We start from the raw sequence: 16168 nt of genomic DNA on the forward strand, positions 1-16168 counted from the left end.
TGCCGCTCTCCCACTTCTTTTTCTATTTTATTTTTTATTTTTTTGACGACAGTGCGTCTTTCAAGGCTCCCCTTAACTTGAAAGAGAATCGCTGGCACAGCTTATGAAAACTTTTAGAAGAGAGATATCCCCTTTTTAAGGAATAGTGACATGGACCCGTGCACAGTGGCTGACAACTTTCGAATGATAAACTGTAGTGGCATCCGGAGACTGTTGTGGCTACGAGGTCTCTATTTTGATTGAGGTTGAAAAGGTGCAACGTGTCAGATCTGGGATGGATATTTTGGGTTTCAAACATTCAAAAACAATTATTTAAACGATCAACTGAATGTGAACTGATTACAGGGTTGACACGCCCACGCATTGCGGAGATTTCTTTGGAAATGAGCATGCTAACCAGCTAGCCCCGCCCCCTCCTGTCTTGTAATACTTGTACCTTAAGAGGCGATAGTGACTCGCTGCCGGCTTATTATTAATGGATTGACAATAATACATCCAAGGTACATATTTGACAGTTTATATTTGGATCAGATCCAAATTGGCAGAAACAATAAATCCACCTGGACTTGATTATTGCAGATTATTGCCCTGATGTTAGTAATTGTCGGAGGTGAAATCCTGCCACATTTCTTTGTAGTATGTGGAATTAAACCGTGCACCGTTATGGATAATCATCCTCACGTGTTTGATTTCACTATTGTTCTGGGCTCCTCGGACACTGGCTGCACTGCAGTACATCAGCCTGTAAGAAAGGCTGCGAATTCGCATTCCCCCTGAACTTCTCCACATGGCATACATCGGAGCCAGGCTTTACCACCGCGTGTGCTTCTTCTTCCCTGAGGGGGCTGTACGATGTCTCCATCGCGACGAAACATTGATCATTATGGTCAATTGACCCTGAAACGAATGGTCTGAAGGATTTATTCAGGATAATGATGAATGATATTGGTTTCCAGTATCAGATGTATTTCAACATCTGTGTTGATGGTTGAAAAGTCTGGGTCACGGTGATACGAACGTACCGCAAACTATACTTTGGCCACTTGGGGCTGCTGGAAATTGGGGTGATTTATTGTAACGCCTGTACAAATCAAGTAAACGTATGTAGCGGTACAAGTACAATATTGTACTTTTTCTCTATTATCTACTGTACACTGAGAAAGTGGAATGACATTACATAACAGAAGACAACCCAGTAAGACTTAAAATCATGTTTTTTACATGCAGAATGAAGTACTGGCCAGTTGTTGATGGAGAAGGAACACGCCTTGGAAACCTAAAGGGCACAATCCCTATATATATATATATATATATATATATATATATATATATATATATATATATATATATATATATATATATATATATCAACCCAGTGGCCCAGAATAAAATGTTGGCATTGTAGATTTCTGCAAACCTCAGATGATTCCACACTTCATATCAACATACTTTCTTTTTGTAAATAAGTATGTTTCTTTTGGTTTCACACAGGCCATAGAGGCACTCACCCGGGTGACAGTCCTGTGTTTGTTTGGCACTTTCACCCACCCTGACCTCTTTGATACAAAAAAAATCATTTCCTCAAACAGTGTAGTAGGTGTGTTGGAATGTTCTGTTTTTATATAGGAGACCAAGCTGTATATATACATATTTAGTCAAACTACTTATTTAACCTAAAGTGGCCTAATAGTTTACTTATAATGCTAGAAAAAGATAAAAACAGACTTTTAGCCCGACTGTGACTGGTGAGTGGACCAAACCGTGAAGACCAGACAGGATTCACTGCATAGTTTCATCAGGGCTACACATCTGTCATATAACACATTGATTTGTATCCTGATTATTGATTAAAGTGCATCTTTAATTAAAGACGACAGTTTAAAGGTAATCTAGAATCGAATAGCTCAGATGTGCGTACATCCACACTATTAGCCCGCGTGTTAACAAGCAGGGGACTGGATGCCCTTGCACAACTAATAAACTATAAGTGAAAAATCCCTTTCTTTTTGGTACAGTTGCATAATTAAATCAGTTCAATTCAGATGAGCCTCCTGTGTCCTGTGTGGTCCTCTATACCGCAGCAGTGCTTCTGAACGAAATCCCCCTCAGGACTCTGGCTGAAGAATACCACATGTGAGCTCATTCCACATACAATAAAGACTACTCCTATTGTTTTAAATTCAATGCATAGCAATACAATCCTTTTTGTGGGTCAGTTCCCCCCCCAGCACCCTCCTTCTTTTTTTTGGGACCGGCAGAAGCTGCAATTCACAACATCTGCTGCAAAATCCCTGCATCTGTACACCACAAGGCAATGATTGAGAGTGGACATTTTGGACAGTTTGGACCGATGCGTCCTCCGATGCGTGTTCCTCTATCTCTGTCTTTACGCTTCATGATCCCCAGTAAATTCCATCTCGGCTTTTAATATATATATATATATATATATATATATATATATATATATATATATATATATATATATATATATATATATATATATATATATATATATAACGACAAAATATCCCCGAGATCAAACGTGCACCCACTCCAGCAAGAGGAATGGCAGGTGCCCACAGGCTTGTGGCGCATTACTATGCTGCGATGGGTGTGTGTGTGTGTGTGTGTGTGTGTGTGTGTGTGTGTGTGTGTGTGTGTGTGTTTTGTTTTTTCACGCGTCACCAGTGGGCGCTTCTTTCCTGCGTACAAAGAGAGCAGAGCCCGGGGATGCGCACAATGTGCAGTCTCGCTCTCCGCTCAGAGGCTGTCCGCTGTCCTCTCTGCTCTTTTCTCGGCAGCGTCTCGTGGAGTGGAGCGCGAGGAGGTGTCGCGGAGCATCCGCGGTGCAGCGTAGCGCGGCGCGCGTCGTCCTCGGCCGGCAAAACGAAACAACACAAAAACTAAAAAAAAAAACTCACTGATTGTGGAATTTTGAAGCTGTTAGTCGTCCCATCCTTTTTTTTTTCCTTCTTTTTTTTTTTTTTTTTTTAAGGACCGACGGAGCAGCGCTAAGTGCGGAGCGTCAAAACGCCGCCGGAGCACTGAGCGACCTTCTTCTTCATCTTCGTCTTCTTTGGGCTTCTGGTGAGGACGAGAGTTGCAGTGAGCAATGTTACCCGCTCACTAGAGCCGCAACCAACGCGTCTATACAGGCACTGGAATTACAATCAGCAGTTTAATGATGAGGAGGAAAAAATCTGCATCCTAAAACAAGTAAGTATACATCCAAGAAATCCTGCCTGCCTCCAACCCTTATGTTTAAATATGCAAAGAGTGTGTCGCTAAGTTCTTTTGCTTTTTTTTGTTTGTTTCTGCATACAAAAAAAATGTAGCGCAAACAAGTTCATTTGAATTCAGAGCGAAATGAAATAACCAAAAGAAGCCACATCGATCCCTGCAGGCAGATGGCTTCATGTAGTGGGGGAAGAAATGGGAGGAAAAGGGGGCCACTGCATGCTGATCGTGGTCACACTCTGCATGATGCTGATGATTGCGTTTTTCTCGACGAGTCTCAAATGATTCGAGCGGTCCTACTGGGATTTCTCCCGCTGGGGCTCGTTCTCCTCATCTAGGACAAAGTCCATATGGTGCTGCTCCGCTCAGTCACACAGAGAGACAGCATCAGGGCTGGAGAGAGAGAGAGAGAGAGGGAGAGAGAGAGAGAGAGAGAGAGAGAGAGAGAGAGAGAGAGAGAGAGAGAGAGAGAGAGAGAGAAAAGCTCTCTCTCGAACTTGTTTAAACCAATTATCTCAGTGTCTGCTGAGGTGTGTTTTTGTTTGTTTGTGATTTTATTTGTCATCTGACAGCATCATCGTTCTGATATTTCTTCTGCAGAGAATTGTTCTCAAAGATCTCACAGGGTTTATAGTTGCAGCCAACATGGTAGTGGCATTAGAGAAATCAATGCAAAAGCTCTGATTCCATGTGTGTGTGTGTGTGTGTGTGTGTGTGTGTGTGTGTGTGTGTATATATATGGATATATATATATATGTTTTTTCCTTCTGAAAGAGCAAATATTTGGCCACCGTGGTCTGCACACAAGTATTCTTTTTTTCTCTCTTCTCTCCACCCAGACGGCAAAAAAAGGACCCAGCAGTGTCTGCTCCACATTCAAAGTATTCTTTATTCTTTTTCATATTATTATTATTGTTATTATTATTCACCAGGGATTGTAATCGCTCTCCCCTCTATTCATGTTTATTTATAGCTCCCTTGCACATAATTTGAGCAGTAGCCAAAGGAGAGGTGAAACATGTCTTTGAAGCCATGCAGCGAATTATTCCGTAACGCAGCATTTGTAGCACCATTTGCTCCCCCCCTCCACACACACACACACACACACACACACACACACACACACACACACACACACACACACACACACTCCCCCCCTTTTTGATTGAACCAGAGTGGCAATTATTGTACAGCCAGCTTTTCTGAGAAAGGCTGTGAAATGGATTGAATAGCAAAATAATATAAAGAAGAAATGTAAATGCAAAGAGCCTTGTCTGAGTGTCTCCTGCTCCTCATCCTTGACCCCGCACCTCTCCAGTTGTGTGTGTGTGTGTGTGTCTGTATATTGGATGAGGATCTGGGGATGATGTGGCTGGCTGATGATGGGGTTGAGGAATGGATCGCTGCTCCCCTCTCTTTTAAGTGCACTTACTCTCCTGCCCCCCTGCGTTAGGCAGCAGCTGAAGGGATGCAGCCGTGCTTAACATGGAGACGGGTCACTGGGGGCGTCATGCTGTCCTTCCAGGGATTTCTTTATTTTATTTAGTCCTTTATTTTCGCATGAAAATACACAGCTGTCTAAGGTCTGCACAGCCTCCTGGCCCAGATGTTGCACTCCCACTGTGGTGAACAGATATTTCACACAAGAGGCGACACGCGCACAAGCATTGAAATGACACTTTGCGCGAAAACCTTCCAATTGTCCCTGCTTTTCCCGCTCGAGTTACGTCTCCCAAGCAGTCATACATGTCAAGTGGCTACTATGGGTTTGGTTTGGTTTCACCCGGCCTGCAGCCTTGAAATGAAACCGGAGAACCATCTCGAGAGAAAATACATGCATTCAACCGCTTCCTTCATGAATGCCAATTGTAACAGCTGTCGAGGCTGTGTCGCTTTTTCCGTGTGTGTTTTGTTTGCAACCTCAACGCTTAATTGGTTACGGGATGCAACTCATTCACCTGAGAGAATGCAGACTTGTGATGCAACCAGCGCCGAACAATTACCCCGACTTGGCTGCGTCTTCCCACTCCACAAGTATTTCGCTGTGGACATGACGCTTCTGCCTTCATTTGTTAATCACTTCACTTTGTTTGTTTGTTGTTGGTCTTTTCCTCCCGTCTTTTTAATCCTCCCCCCGGCTCAAGCTGAAATGGACTCGGTGCCAGGCCCCTCGGAGGAGTAAATTAGGAGGCATCAGCGCACGGTTGATCGTGAATTCTTCATTCATTGGCGAAAGCACAGAGCAGCTGTGTATTCAGATTGAGTCCGTTCCCCCCGGGGTGGCAGATCCTCGACTCCCAGGTTCTCCCGCAGAGCGCTTTAACGGAGACACTCATGAAAAGGCGATAACTATGTGGAAATGAATGCATCATGCAATGGAGTGAATTCATACCCATTGTGCCACTGGTGTTCAATTTTGTGTGCGTGAGGGGTTTGTGTGTGTGTGTGTGTGTGTGTGTGTGTGCGTGTGTGCATAATGTGATGTAGCTTGATCTTACGGCTCTGTGTGCCGCTTGTGATCTGAATACAGACCTTGAGCGTGCACACCCTTGTGATAGAGAAACTCTTCCCTTTTCCCTCCCTCCCTCCCTTTATTGGATTCTTTGGCAATTATGCTGCCCTCGAGGGTTGCGTTGGTGGGGTGTGGGGGGGATGCATGCCTTTAACCACCTTTCCCATCAATTATGTGCCAAAACAACAGCCCCACTAACCAAGAAGGCATCTCATTTACTCTGGAATGTGTTTAGTCCAATGACTTCCATTAGGTTTAACTTCTGCGGAGGTGAAAGTGTGATGCCTCATTACATTTGGCAGAGCAATCTTTTGCTCATCATTTTCAGCTGGGAAAGAAAAACGCCTGCCTCACCTTCATGGCGTCGGAGCCCAGAGAGGATTTTTTCCCCCACTTTTCCTCTCCGTCCAGAGGTCCTTTTTTTGTTTTAAATCCTGTTTCTTTTGGATTTGCCAAAGCTTTTCACTTATATGCAGCTCAAGGTTTGACACTGATGCAGCTTTTTGAAGGTCAAAAGTGAAACAATTTCTTTCTTCCATTTTTGCAGCTTGGAAATGGCTTTGGTAGCGTCACGAGACACTTAAGCTCTCCACCGAGAGCCACTGCAAAGCCGTAGGGTGGTGACACACCCTGACTACACAACGTCTGGACAAATTGGCACGTGTTGCTTTTTAATCAACTATTAATTCAGATTATCTAATACTCGAAAACTGAAAATGTCACTGCAGGTTTTAACGGACTGCAGAAATGAAGCTGTGCTCTCAGGGCAAACATCCATCATATCAGCACAGACGCTGTGCCATGAGCTGATTCATTCATTCCCGACTTGCGAAGAGAGTCTTTTTCGAGGAGATTTTCTTCTCAGGATCTTGAGGCTTTTTGGACTGATGGGGTGTGATGACGAGGTCGGATCCTCCAGAAAGAGAATGGCAGTTAATGCTGCACTCAAACTGAAAAATGCAGTAGCCTTTTTTTTTTTACTTCTCTTCTCTTTTGCTCCAGTAGAATCTCGAACCATTTAATCCAATGTGATGTGTTTTTAAAGCGACAAAACGCCCCCAAAATTGTTAAAGACACCAGGAAATCCACTCCGGAGCTCGCTGTGCCTGCAATTACACCCGATGCGGAACAATTACTGGCACTAGGACAGTGGTGTTAAACCAACACTGGGCATTAAATTGTGATCAGGCAAATGGGATGAACCCCACCCCCTCCATGAGATTATGTAGCCAATGCTTTCCATGTCAGAGCCCAGCCACAGTCCTGCCGTTACAAGTTGGTATGAAACAAGTGAGCAGTTAGTATGTTTCAACAATTCCAAACATAGCCCTGGGTTAAGCCGCGTAACAGGGTTGTGTTGTAAGGATGAATTCTTAATCCTGGGAGGCGTATCAGTTTCCACTTAGTGTGATGTAGGTCAGGGCTTGAGCAAAGCCCCTCCTGTAGCCACCGATACTGCATTTACAGTCTCAGGGCTCTTGGTTCCACGTCCTCGTGAGAAACGTTGAATGGACATTAAGGTCATTGATCACTGGTCAGGTGGGATATCCGATGCGGGTGTATGTCGGTGATGGGGTGGGAGGAGATACCTGTGAGGATAAAATCTCCCATTACAATATATTTTTTTGATATACTGTCGTTTACAGACTCAAATATCTTTTTGGGGCTTTTCCATATTGATGCAGATGTGCCATACTGCTTTAAAGCTGTTTTACCAATGTATTGGGAACAATGCACCTAACACAGCCAGAGGTATTGAAGAGGCAAACGCGTATCATGTTTCCACAATGTTGGGGAACTAAAAAGGGTCACCTTAAGAAAAGAGAGGTAAAAATGTGAACCTCAGAGGATGATATATCCTGACTTTAATCGTACATGTTTGTCAAGCGACAAAACTGCTGGATCCTCAATTTCCCATAATGCAACCATCTACATATTTTCTACCATACACCAGCAGAAAGGTTTTTTCAAGCAGCATGGGGACATTATCAATCAATAATGAAAACGTAATTTGTCGAGCACCTTTGCATATAGGTCAGTGCAGTGCAAAGTGCGTCACAGATGACTCTCAAGCGAGATATAAGAACAAGTATGGACTCTGAGAGCAACAGAAAAGACCAAAAATATATATAATTCAGCAATTTGACAACTTTGGACCATTGCAATGCAATGGTAAACAGTGGAATTAAAATCTATAACAGTAATATAAGTAAAAGAGCATAAAATACAAACAAAATATTAATTAAATAACAGAGTCAAATTTAAATAAAATGAAATAAGTGAATAAAATAATGTAAGGCCTGGATCATAGGTAGGTTTTAAGTTCATGATTAAATGTATTACCGACATCACTTTACCAATGACTCAACAAAAAACCCAAACAAGTTTGACTCTCCTTTTACATTACTTCACTCATTACAAAGCCTCCACATGCGCCGATACATTTAGCAGTTTGGTCCAACAGGACAAGAAACTTCCGCGTATCGAATAAATCCGACCCAACTTCATTGGTTAGAATGCATTTTCCTTCAAAGTAGCTTAATAGCGGGTGTTTGAGAATTGATGCCGCTCCCTGTATTCGCTGTGCCTCCGCTGCCTCGCTGAGTGACTAGCTAACGAGGATGAATGAGGCAGCCGCACTTCACAGGATTAGCAAACAGCCTTACCTTTAACCGCCATTATTTATTTATTTATTTTCCCACCATCTGTAGTGTTGAATTCCAAATGCTGCTGGTTAAACAGCAAAACAAACCAACCCCCAAACTGTCAAAGTAAGAGCTGAGATTAGTGACTGCGACGCGGCGACTGAATTTAGACTCTGTGTTACTCGCAAACGCGTGACAGCCCAACACTCTACTCCTCCGATGACAGTAATGCTAATGACACAGTCGTCATTGTCTCAGGCAGATGACACGCAGCTGTTTTCACAGGCTCGGGAGCAAATTGAGCTTGATGTGGTAAACTGTTGGTGTCCCTTGAAATCGCATGGTGGAGAAGGTACAGGCCGATAAATTACAGCCTTGCATCGCTGACAGGGAGACGTACCATTTGTATGGGTTTCGTATGACGCCTTCTTTTATCTCCTCTGTCCATCTGAAGAAGTGATGCTTTTGTATCGCAAAGAAAAGAGTCTGTTTGCTTACATTCAGTCGGCAGCATAAACCTTTGTTAAAGCGTGAAGGGACATTGTGTGGATTGCTGGTACACAGTCTGTCAACTCCTATTAATAGTCAAGTGGGATAAGACAAGGCTATACCTTTCGAGGTGAATCATTTCCTTCCCCACTCCTCTTTAAAGCTGCTGCGTTGAGCTTGTTAGGCGGGATGACAATGTAGCCATTTACCAGCTGTTTCTTCTGCTGTGCCACCTGAACAAATTCTCACCGCCGGGTTGCACCCTCAAGTTTTTTTGTCTGCTGCTATCACTCCTCACTTCCCCAAGATTCCCTTTCCTCTCCACTTACAGCATCTCCCGGATAAAACGAAGCAATTATGTAACTTAGCAGTGCTATAATCATGTTTTTCCTTTTTTTTGCTGATGAATGCTTGTCGTATCTGGCTTAAAATGTCATATTTTAATCACATGCATAATTACTTTCCCCCTTAGATTAGAATTCTTGTATTCAAGAGAGAGGATTCACAAGCAATTGGATGAGAGTCTTATTAGCCCTCGGCAACTAAAGATGATGTTACCATGGAAACAAATTGTTCTGCTATCAATCACCGGATGCCTTGCAGGTAAGATGTTTTAACACACATTATGTTTGCGTCTCACTGCAGTTGTTTATGTCATGGCAACATCTCTGCTAATACATTTGTGTTTTTTTTTTCCAATGCATATTCATTACAGGGTGAGGTTACCGTTGTGCTTTTTCCTCTCGCGGGCTAAACGCGTGTCCGCAAAGGTTAGAGGTTATAAGTCGAATTTTTCATACGTAGGCAGCAGAGTTTATGTGAAATATGGAGTTTCATCCATTAGCGAGGAAGAGATTTAATCTGAACCGTTGTAAATAACCTCTAAGAAAACAAAACAAAACATTGTTCTCGACAAAAAAAAAAAGAAAAAAAAAGGCTGAACTGATTAAGTTGCAGTCATTACATGCACAGCCTACCGAGCAGGATGTCCTTCCCGCTCGCTGACAGCACACTGTCAGGCGCGACCGGGAGTCCGATCCCTATCCCGGCTCATGGCCCGTCCAGATCGCTATCTGGATCCGTGCAATGACTCCAGCCCCCCTTGCATTTTAGCACAATCCACTCCTGCCCTTGTGGGGCCACCGAGGGATTTGAGAAGCACAGACACTCCACCAGAATGTCAACCCTTGTTCGGATGACATTGTAAATCCCAATGAATGTTATTCAAATTGGCTCATGGGTAATTCACGCCTCAGTACTCAAGGGAGCCCGAACCAAGCCGTCTCACCTTCCTAGGGGACAAGTGTTTTTTAACAGGGCCCCTATAGGTGCGAGCTCTCATTCAGTGTTGTGATGGAAACCCCTTGACACAATCCCTACAGCTGATAACAATCATTATGACATCTGAAGTGACACGCTGTCTGGCTCTATATTCTCATAAAACACTCCCGACACCGCAGATGTTTTGACTGTGTGGCATTTTGCTCTCACTAACTCACATTAGGGAGAGCTTGTTAAGCCAAACTGTGAGGCGAGGGATTTCCGACTTGTTGCTATAGGTGTTGAATCATTCTCGCTCCGCTATGTTTCGAAATGTGTTTAAAGTGAACAACATTTTTTTCTGCTCCAGTTTGTTTAAAAAAATTGCATTGATTTTGTTTGTCTTTATCCCTCCGTCTATCACACGGCGACATGTGTGTTGATTCCCGGACGTATTCTTTCCGGTTGAAACCACGTGGACAGCAGCTAGCCACATGCTGCAATCTGTTAGCAGTAGGATATTAATTGGGCCTACTCCGGCCGTCTGTTGACTCTGCTTTCATTTAGTACCAGACTGTGTTCCACATCCTTCCCTTTTAAGCTGCTGGCAGATGAGTGCATCCTTATGGCCTCAATTAACCAGTGCATGCCGAGTATGACAAAGACGTTCTGAAAATAGACCACTCCGCTTTATTTATCAACCCTGTCACTTGCAGGGAAACTTTAATTATTGTGGAAATATGAGGACAATTGGCTTCCTACTTCAGTAGTCAATTATTGTCTCAAATTAAAGTCCTCAGCTGTTATTATTATTGTTATCAATATGATGTTGTTTCTGACAAGTAATTAACGCAGAACACCTCTGTTTAGTTGAATCACACACACACAGACACACAGACACACACACACACACTTGTCTACGTGAGATCTGTGCAACCGCATTAAAGTCACCCAAACCCCCGAGCCAGCTAAATACTTACACCGTAATCATTTGCATTGTATGACACGTTTGCAGTATATTTTTGTTGTTGCATTTTTTTTGAAGCGGGGAGATTAATTATACCGGACAGTAGCAACAATATGATGATTTAGCATGATGATAAAGTGACACAGGGAGGCCCCGCGCGATGGAAAACAGGCCCAGCATGCAAAATTGCAGTGAATACACATAAGCGCCGTGGTCAGTGTTTTTTCCCCCCTCCTTCCCGTCACGATTCCAAGTGTCAGATACTAAATGTGTCAGCAATAGCAGGTAATGCCTAACAAGGGTAAGTGGGTTTCTGCTCTTCTTAACGCGAGATATGGAAAGGGCGCACACAACACTTCTCAGGGAATGCGATTCCTGCCTTGGGAGTGAGCAATACGAATATATATATATATATATATATATATATATATATATATATATATATATATATATATATATATATATATATATATACAGTGTATATTGAAAAAGTAATGTACACTGAGTGTCAGAACGTTGCTGTATTTCAGCAAGATTAACTATTTGTCCTCTCGGGTCTGTGCTCTGGCTGTATGCTCCCAGTATTTTCTCTTAAGGTCAAAGAGACAATTTCTTTGGCTTGTACTACGATAGACTTTCTCCCCTTTCTTCCCCCTTCCTCAGCCTGTACCGAGGATGTCATATTTCAAGGGCCAAGATGGAGGACGGAGCCGAGTGACCTCATTTTACCGATCAACTCCCCGGACCAGCAGGCCACCGTCACGTGCGGGGCAGAAGGGAGCCCTCCCCCGCAGTACAGGTAAATTACCACTTCAAAGTTGCATTTCCCCCCACGAGCTTCCCTCCCTCGGCCGTGCGCACACGTGCGTCGTCTCGGCATCGCACGCTGCAGAACCGGTTCCTCCCTAATTGCTTGTGAATCTCCGTTTGCTCGCTTCCGCGGGAAATCAAAGAGGCTACCGATAGCGGTGATTGCTATTGATTCGTTAAAGAACAACGTTTTCTGGACACAAACGCTCGAGAGAGATTACGCGGCATCCGACAAAAAGACAGGCTTCAAACAGCCGCTGCCTAATTGAGCGTCCGTTTCTAATTGAAAAAAAAAAAAAGAAGCTTATCTGTCTCAGCGGCTGTGATGTCGAGTCAGAGTCAGGGCCGCTGCGCTTGATGAATATGCCAACACCTCAGATACAAGTGAGGTTAACTTTATTAATGATAAGATTTAAGCCACAGCCCGGCTAAAGCTGATGATTTATGATATGGTGCACGGCTTAAGAAATCATTAGGAGAGAAAAGGAGATTCCAGCAACTCATTTGCACCACGGATCCTTTGATATCTCCCCGGCTATTCCCTGGCGGTGAAGTGGAGCCTGCTCCGGAAAAAAAAAAAAAAAAGCGGCAGCTGGCGGCGTTTTTTTCTTTTTTTACTTTTTGTGTGGTGGATTGTGTTTCGGAGCTTGGTCAGCACCGTGTAGATGCACTGCAAGCAGGGAAGAGAGGCAATAACCTTGTGAGTGACATTCTGTTAAATGCTTACATTTCCTATAATGCGTCTGCGCTGAAAACATGGAGGGGTGGGGGGTGTCTTTGTTGTGCCACCGGATAGTCGGTCGAAAGACAAGTCGAGACCATCACTTGCGTTATTTCAGTAGCGACTTAAAGCCTTCCGACCTGTGCAAAAAGGTTTTCTCGGTTGGATTTTTTCTGCAGGTCCAACTCTGATTGACAGACTTTACGCCGTGTTTCTTATCCGAATCAAGGCTGAAGAGACCCAAGCAGGGCTAATAGGATGGTTAGTACTGGACTTGTAATGGTCGGGTCCCGGGATGTCACGAGAACCGACACTTTGAGTTCACGGTTTACAATCGATTTGGTCGCGATGTTCTACTGTACCATTCGTACAAGGGATCAGAGCAAAAATGTCCCTGATACTGCTACATTGTGGACGACAAATCCATGTTGAAATCAGCAGGGGAGCTCGTTAACGCTTCCTCAGATTTTAATTCAACCACACAACAAAATGCTCACCATCCACTCTCAAAGACATCTTGTGATGAAATACATTTCTATTACCCTTCATACTGCTCTGATTTTAAGTAAAGGTTTTTCTCTAATTCATTCTGCTCCTCTGGTGAACCTTGTGTGACTCCTCGCTTTTTTTTTTTTTTGCTCACTGGTAATGTATCCTACCTGGAGTTCACTAACTTTCTACCATTCAGGAACACTCAGCTTCTGATTGGAGTGCAAAACAAAGCACACATCCTGCTCTGGCGATGTTCATCTCGGTCAGTGGATCCACTGTGTAGTCAGTGCCCTCAGTTAAGATTAAAAAATAAATAAATCTGAAACCAGGTTTTAGAGGAAGAATTGACGTTTCAGTGAGCCAAGTCACCACTGTGGATTGACAGTTCTGGTAATGCTTTTAAAGACACAGGATTTCTACCCTTAATCTTACTTTGAGGATGGAGTCTCTTTTTTTTTTGGGGAGCTTCAGTTGGGTTGCATCATTTTTTCTGACACTGATCGTCCTTGGCTGGTTTCCCTCGCGGCGAAGAGAGGACTTTCTTTTGTCCTGACGATAAAATATAGAAAGCGTAAATTTTTGGCAATTTATTTCCCAAACACTGAAATTAGAACCTCGAAATAACAACAACAAAAAAAGACTGCCTTCGGAAAGTGGTCACTCTCTGACTTCCAATAGAGCCAGCAAACTTTTGGCCTAAACCTTGCAAATGAAAGTATTTGTATAATTAGATATGCCAAGCGAGAGAGAGAGAGTATTACATTCAGAGCTGCACACTTAATTTCCTCAGTTACTGCAGCTATTAAGAAAAATTCATCCATTTGGTTTAATAGCCATAGGAAAAAAATTAGGTCACATAATATTGAATTTGTCAGAGAAGATGATGGTAACCCTTCCCAGAGAGCCACGATACCATTGAGGGTATCAGTGCTCCCACAATAGGCTGTTTCAGCTTTCCCGCATATCCTACGGTGATGAAACGTAGATGAAATATCGAAATGATCAGTCAGATATTATTTAAATCAGTGGACAAATACACACAATGTTTTGGATTTCCAGCGCAGCTGCAATGAGCGACTGAATCGTGGTAATACCAGGTGCAATGTTGGAAGTTGCAGAGGTTGTTTATTTCTGTCATAAACATACAGCCCACATGGATACATTTTGTTTATTTAGACAATGTGTTAATAATGTAGATCACCACACATTAACAGCCAATATTCCTTCACTTGTAAAGAGGAAAAAAATGAAATATATATTTTCCTTTTAATCCAAAACCAATATTTCCCCAAAATCCCATTTACAGATCTTTACAGAGTACACAGAATAGTGCATATTTATTGTAGCATATTGTATATATAATACGAAAAAAATGCAAAGAAGCAAACAATCCTGTTAACAGAGCATTATTTCCCTTTTCTGTACGGCTCTCAGCTCCAAGCACTTTGGTTCCATGAAAGTATTGAAAAATGGCTCGCAAATATAGACTTTGTTATGAAAATAAAGGGCTCATCACAAACAAAAGTGCATTTGCCCAGGACTATTTTCAGCGTTGGATGAACACAAATGTGACGCTCCAGCGACTCTTTACAGCAGCAGGACGGCGTATTACGTTGAGTCAAAATAAACTGCGGTGCTCATGTTTAAAAGCAGAAGCGCAGAGGAATTTAGACTCGCCCGAAATTGTCAACACGAAAACAAACGTGTTAGTGGGATCAACTAATTGCCGGGATTTTATTATAAGGATTGGTAATAAAAAACAACCCAATATCTAAAGTGTAAACGAGAAAATTCCTCGCATAACTGCCCCTGTGATCTAATAACATTTGACAGTAATATGGAAACGGATCTGTCATTTAATATGCTGTTTGACGAGTTTAAGGATCCTATCTCGCTGGTTTGAATACTAAAGTAGAGAGAAATGAGAATACTAGGTTGTCGTTTGTGTTTAAGCTCATACCCTTTGCTAGTCAGCTTCGTATGGTCTGATTTTGTTTCCCTCACATCGACTCCCCCCTCCGCCTCGCCGACGCCATGAATATATGAACGGGGAGCCCTGACAGTTCTCCAGTTGACAAATAGTCCAGTGTAGCGCCAGAGCACACTCCAGGGCTGCGAGCGGTGCTTTATGAATACACCTGTCACTGTGTTTACTATGAATCTGCTGTAACACAGGATCAAGGGCACGGTAGTGATTGGAAAGGGGAAATAAAAAAGTGCTCTGGCTGGTGTCTGCCATCATGTAATGTGACTTCGGGCAGATGTATGACTCTACCTTTGTTTACGGGTCGGTTCTGGGGAGCAGGAGCATAAATAGAACTGGGAGGGTGATTAGAAGATGTTAGTTTTCTTTTTTTCTCTCCCGTTGTGCCATAGAGCCAGATAACAGGACTGAATTTAGAAATAGTTTTGGATCGTATCGATTTTTATCTCTTGGAGGGTTACTTGTCCTTTTGCAAGGGAGACAATCCTATGAACCCTCGGGCGTGCGAGATTGTTTCAAAACCAATGGTATCAACTGGAAGAAGGCCGACCGGTGGTCTTCAATAATGGAAGATGTATGGACTTTGCTTTCATTTGCTTATTTGGCTTTTACTTTGAAAAAAAGCGTCATATATCCAGGCTATAATTTCTTTTTACAATGGTATCATATCTGCCGGTATGGGTTCATGAATGTGTGCTTATATGTGTGTGTACTTGTACTATCACTGTTAATATATCAGTAACTCCATCTTACTTTTTTGTTAAGCAGCCAGACACACACAGTGGAAAACATTCACCTTTATACAGGGCGGTTTTTAGGAATATTTATCGTGTTACATTTGGCTCGAAAGCCAAATGAACAATCCATTTATTTTAAAAAGCAGCAGCAATAATCTACTACACACACATAATACAGAGAGCACCGCGGTCAGCAGTTGACTTTCCATTATCAGCTCCGAGCTCAGTCTGTGCGTGCGTGTGCATGCGTGTGCATGCGTGCGTGCGCGTGCGTGCGTGTGTGTGTGTGAACAGTATGCAAACTGTGTGGTCAC

The 16168-nt window shown here is 43.0% G+C and overlaps 1 protein-coding gene across 1 annotated transcript in view; it reads left to right on the forward strand.

Annotated features, from left to right (window-relative positions):
• Positions 1–2758: 2758 nt before the first annotated feature.
• The window catches only part of cntn3b (contactin 3b), a 47358-nt gene continuing 33948 nt past the window's right edge, over positions 2759–16168 (forward strand). Inside the window, exons 1-3 of the mRNA XM_068593560.1 lie at positions 2759–3216; positions 9356–9486; positions 11774–11909. Of these exons, the coding sequence (XP_068449661.1) occupies positions 9432–9486; positions 11774–11909 (191 nt within the window). The 5' untranslated portion in view covers positions 2759–3216; positions 9356–9431. The remainder of the gene's footprint in view (positions 3217–9355; positions 9487–11773; positions 11910–16168) is intronic.

Source organism: Clinocottus analis, unplaced genomic scaffold, assembly GCF_023055335.1.
Source record: "Clinocottus analis isolate CAN_PGR_092001 unplaced genomic scaffold, fCliAna1.0.p SCAF_3, whole genome shotgun sequence".
Classification (NCBI taxonomy): domain Eukaryota; kingdom Metazoa; phylum Chordata; class Actinopteri; order Perciformes; family Cottidae; genus Clinocottus; species Clinocottus analis.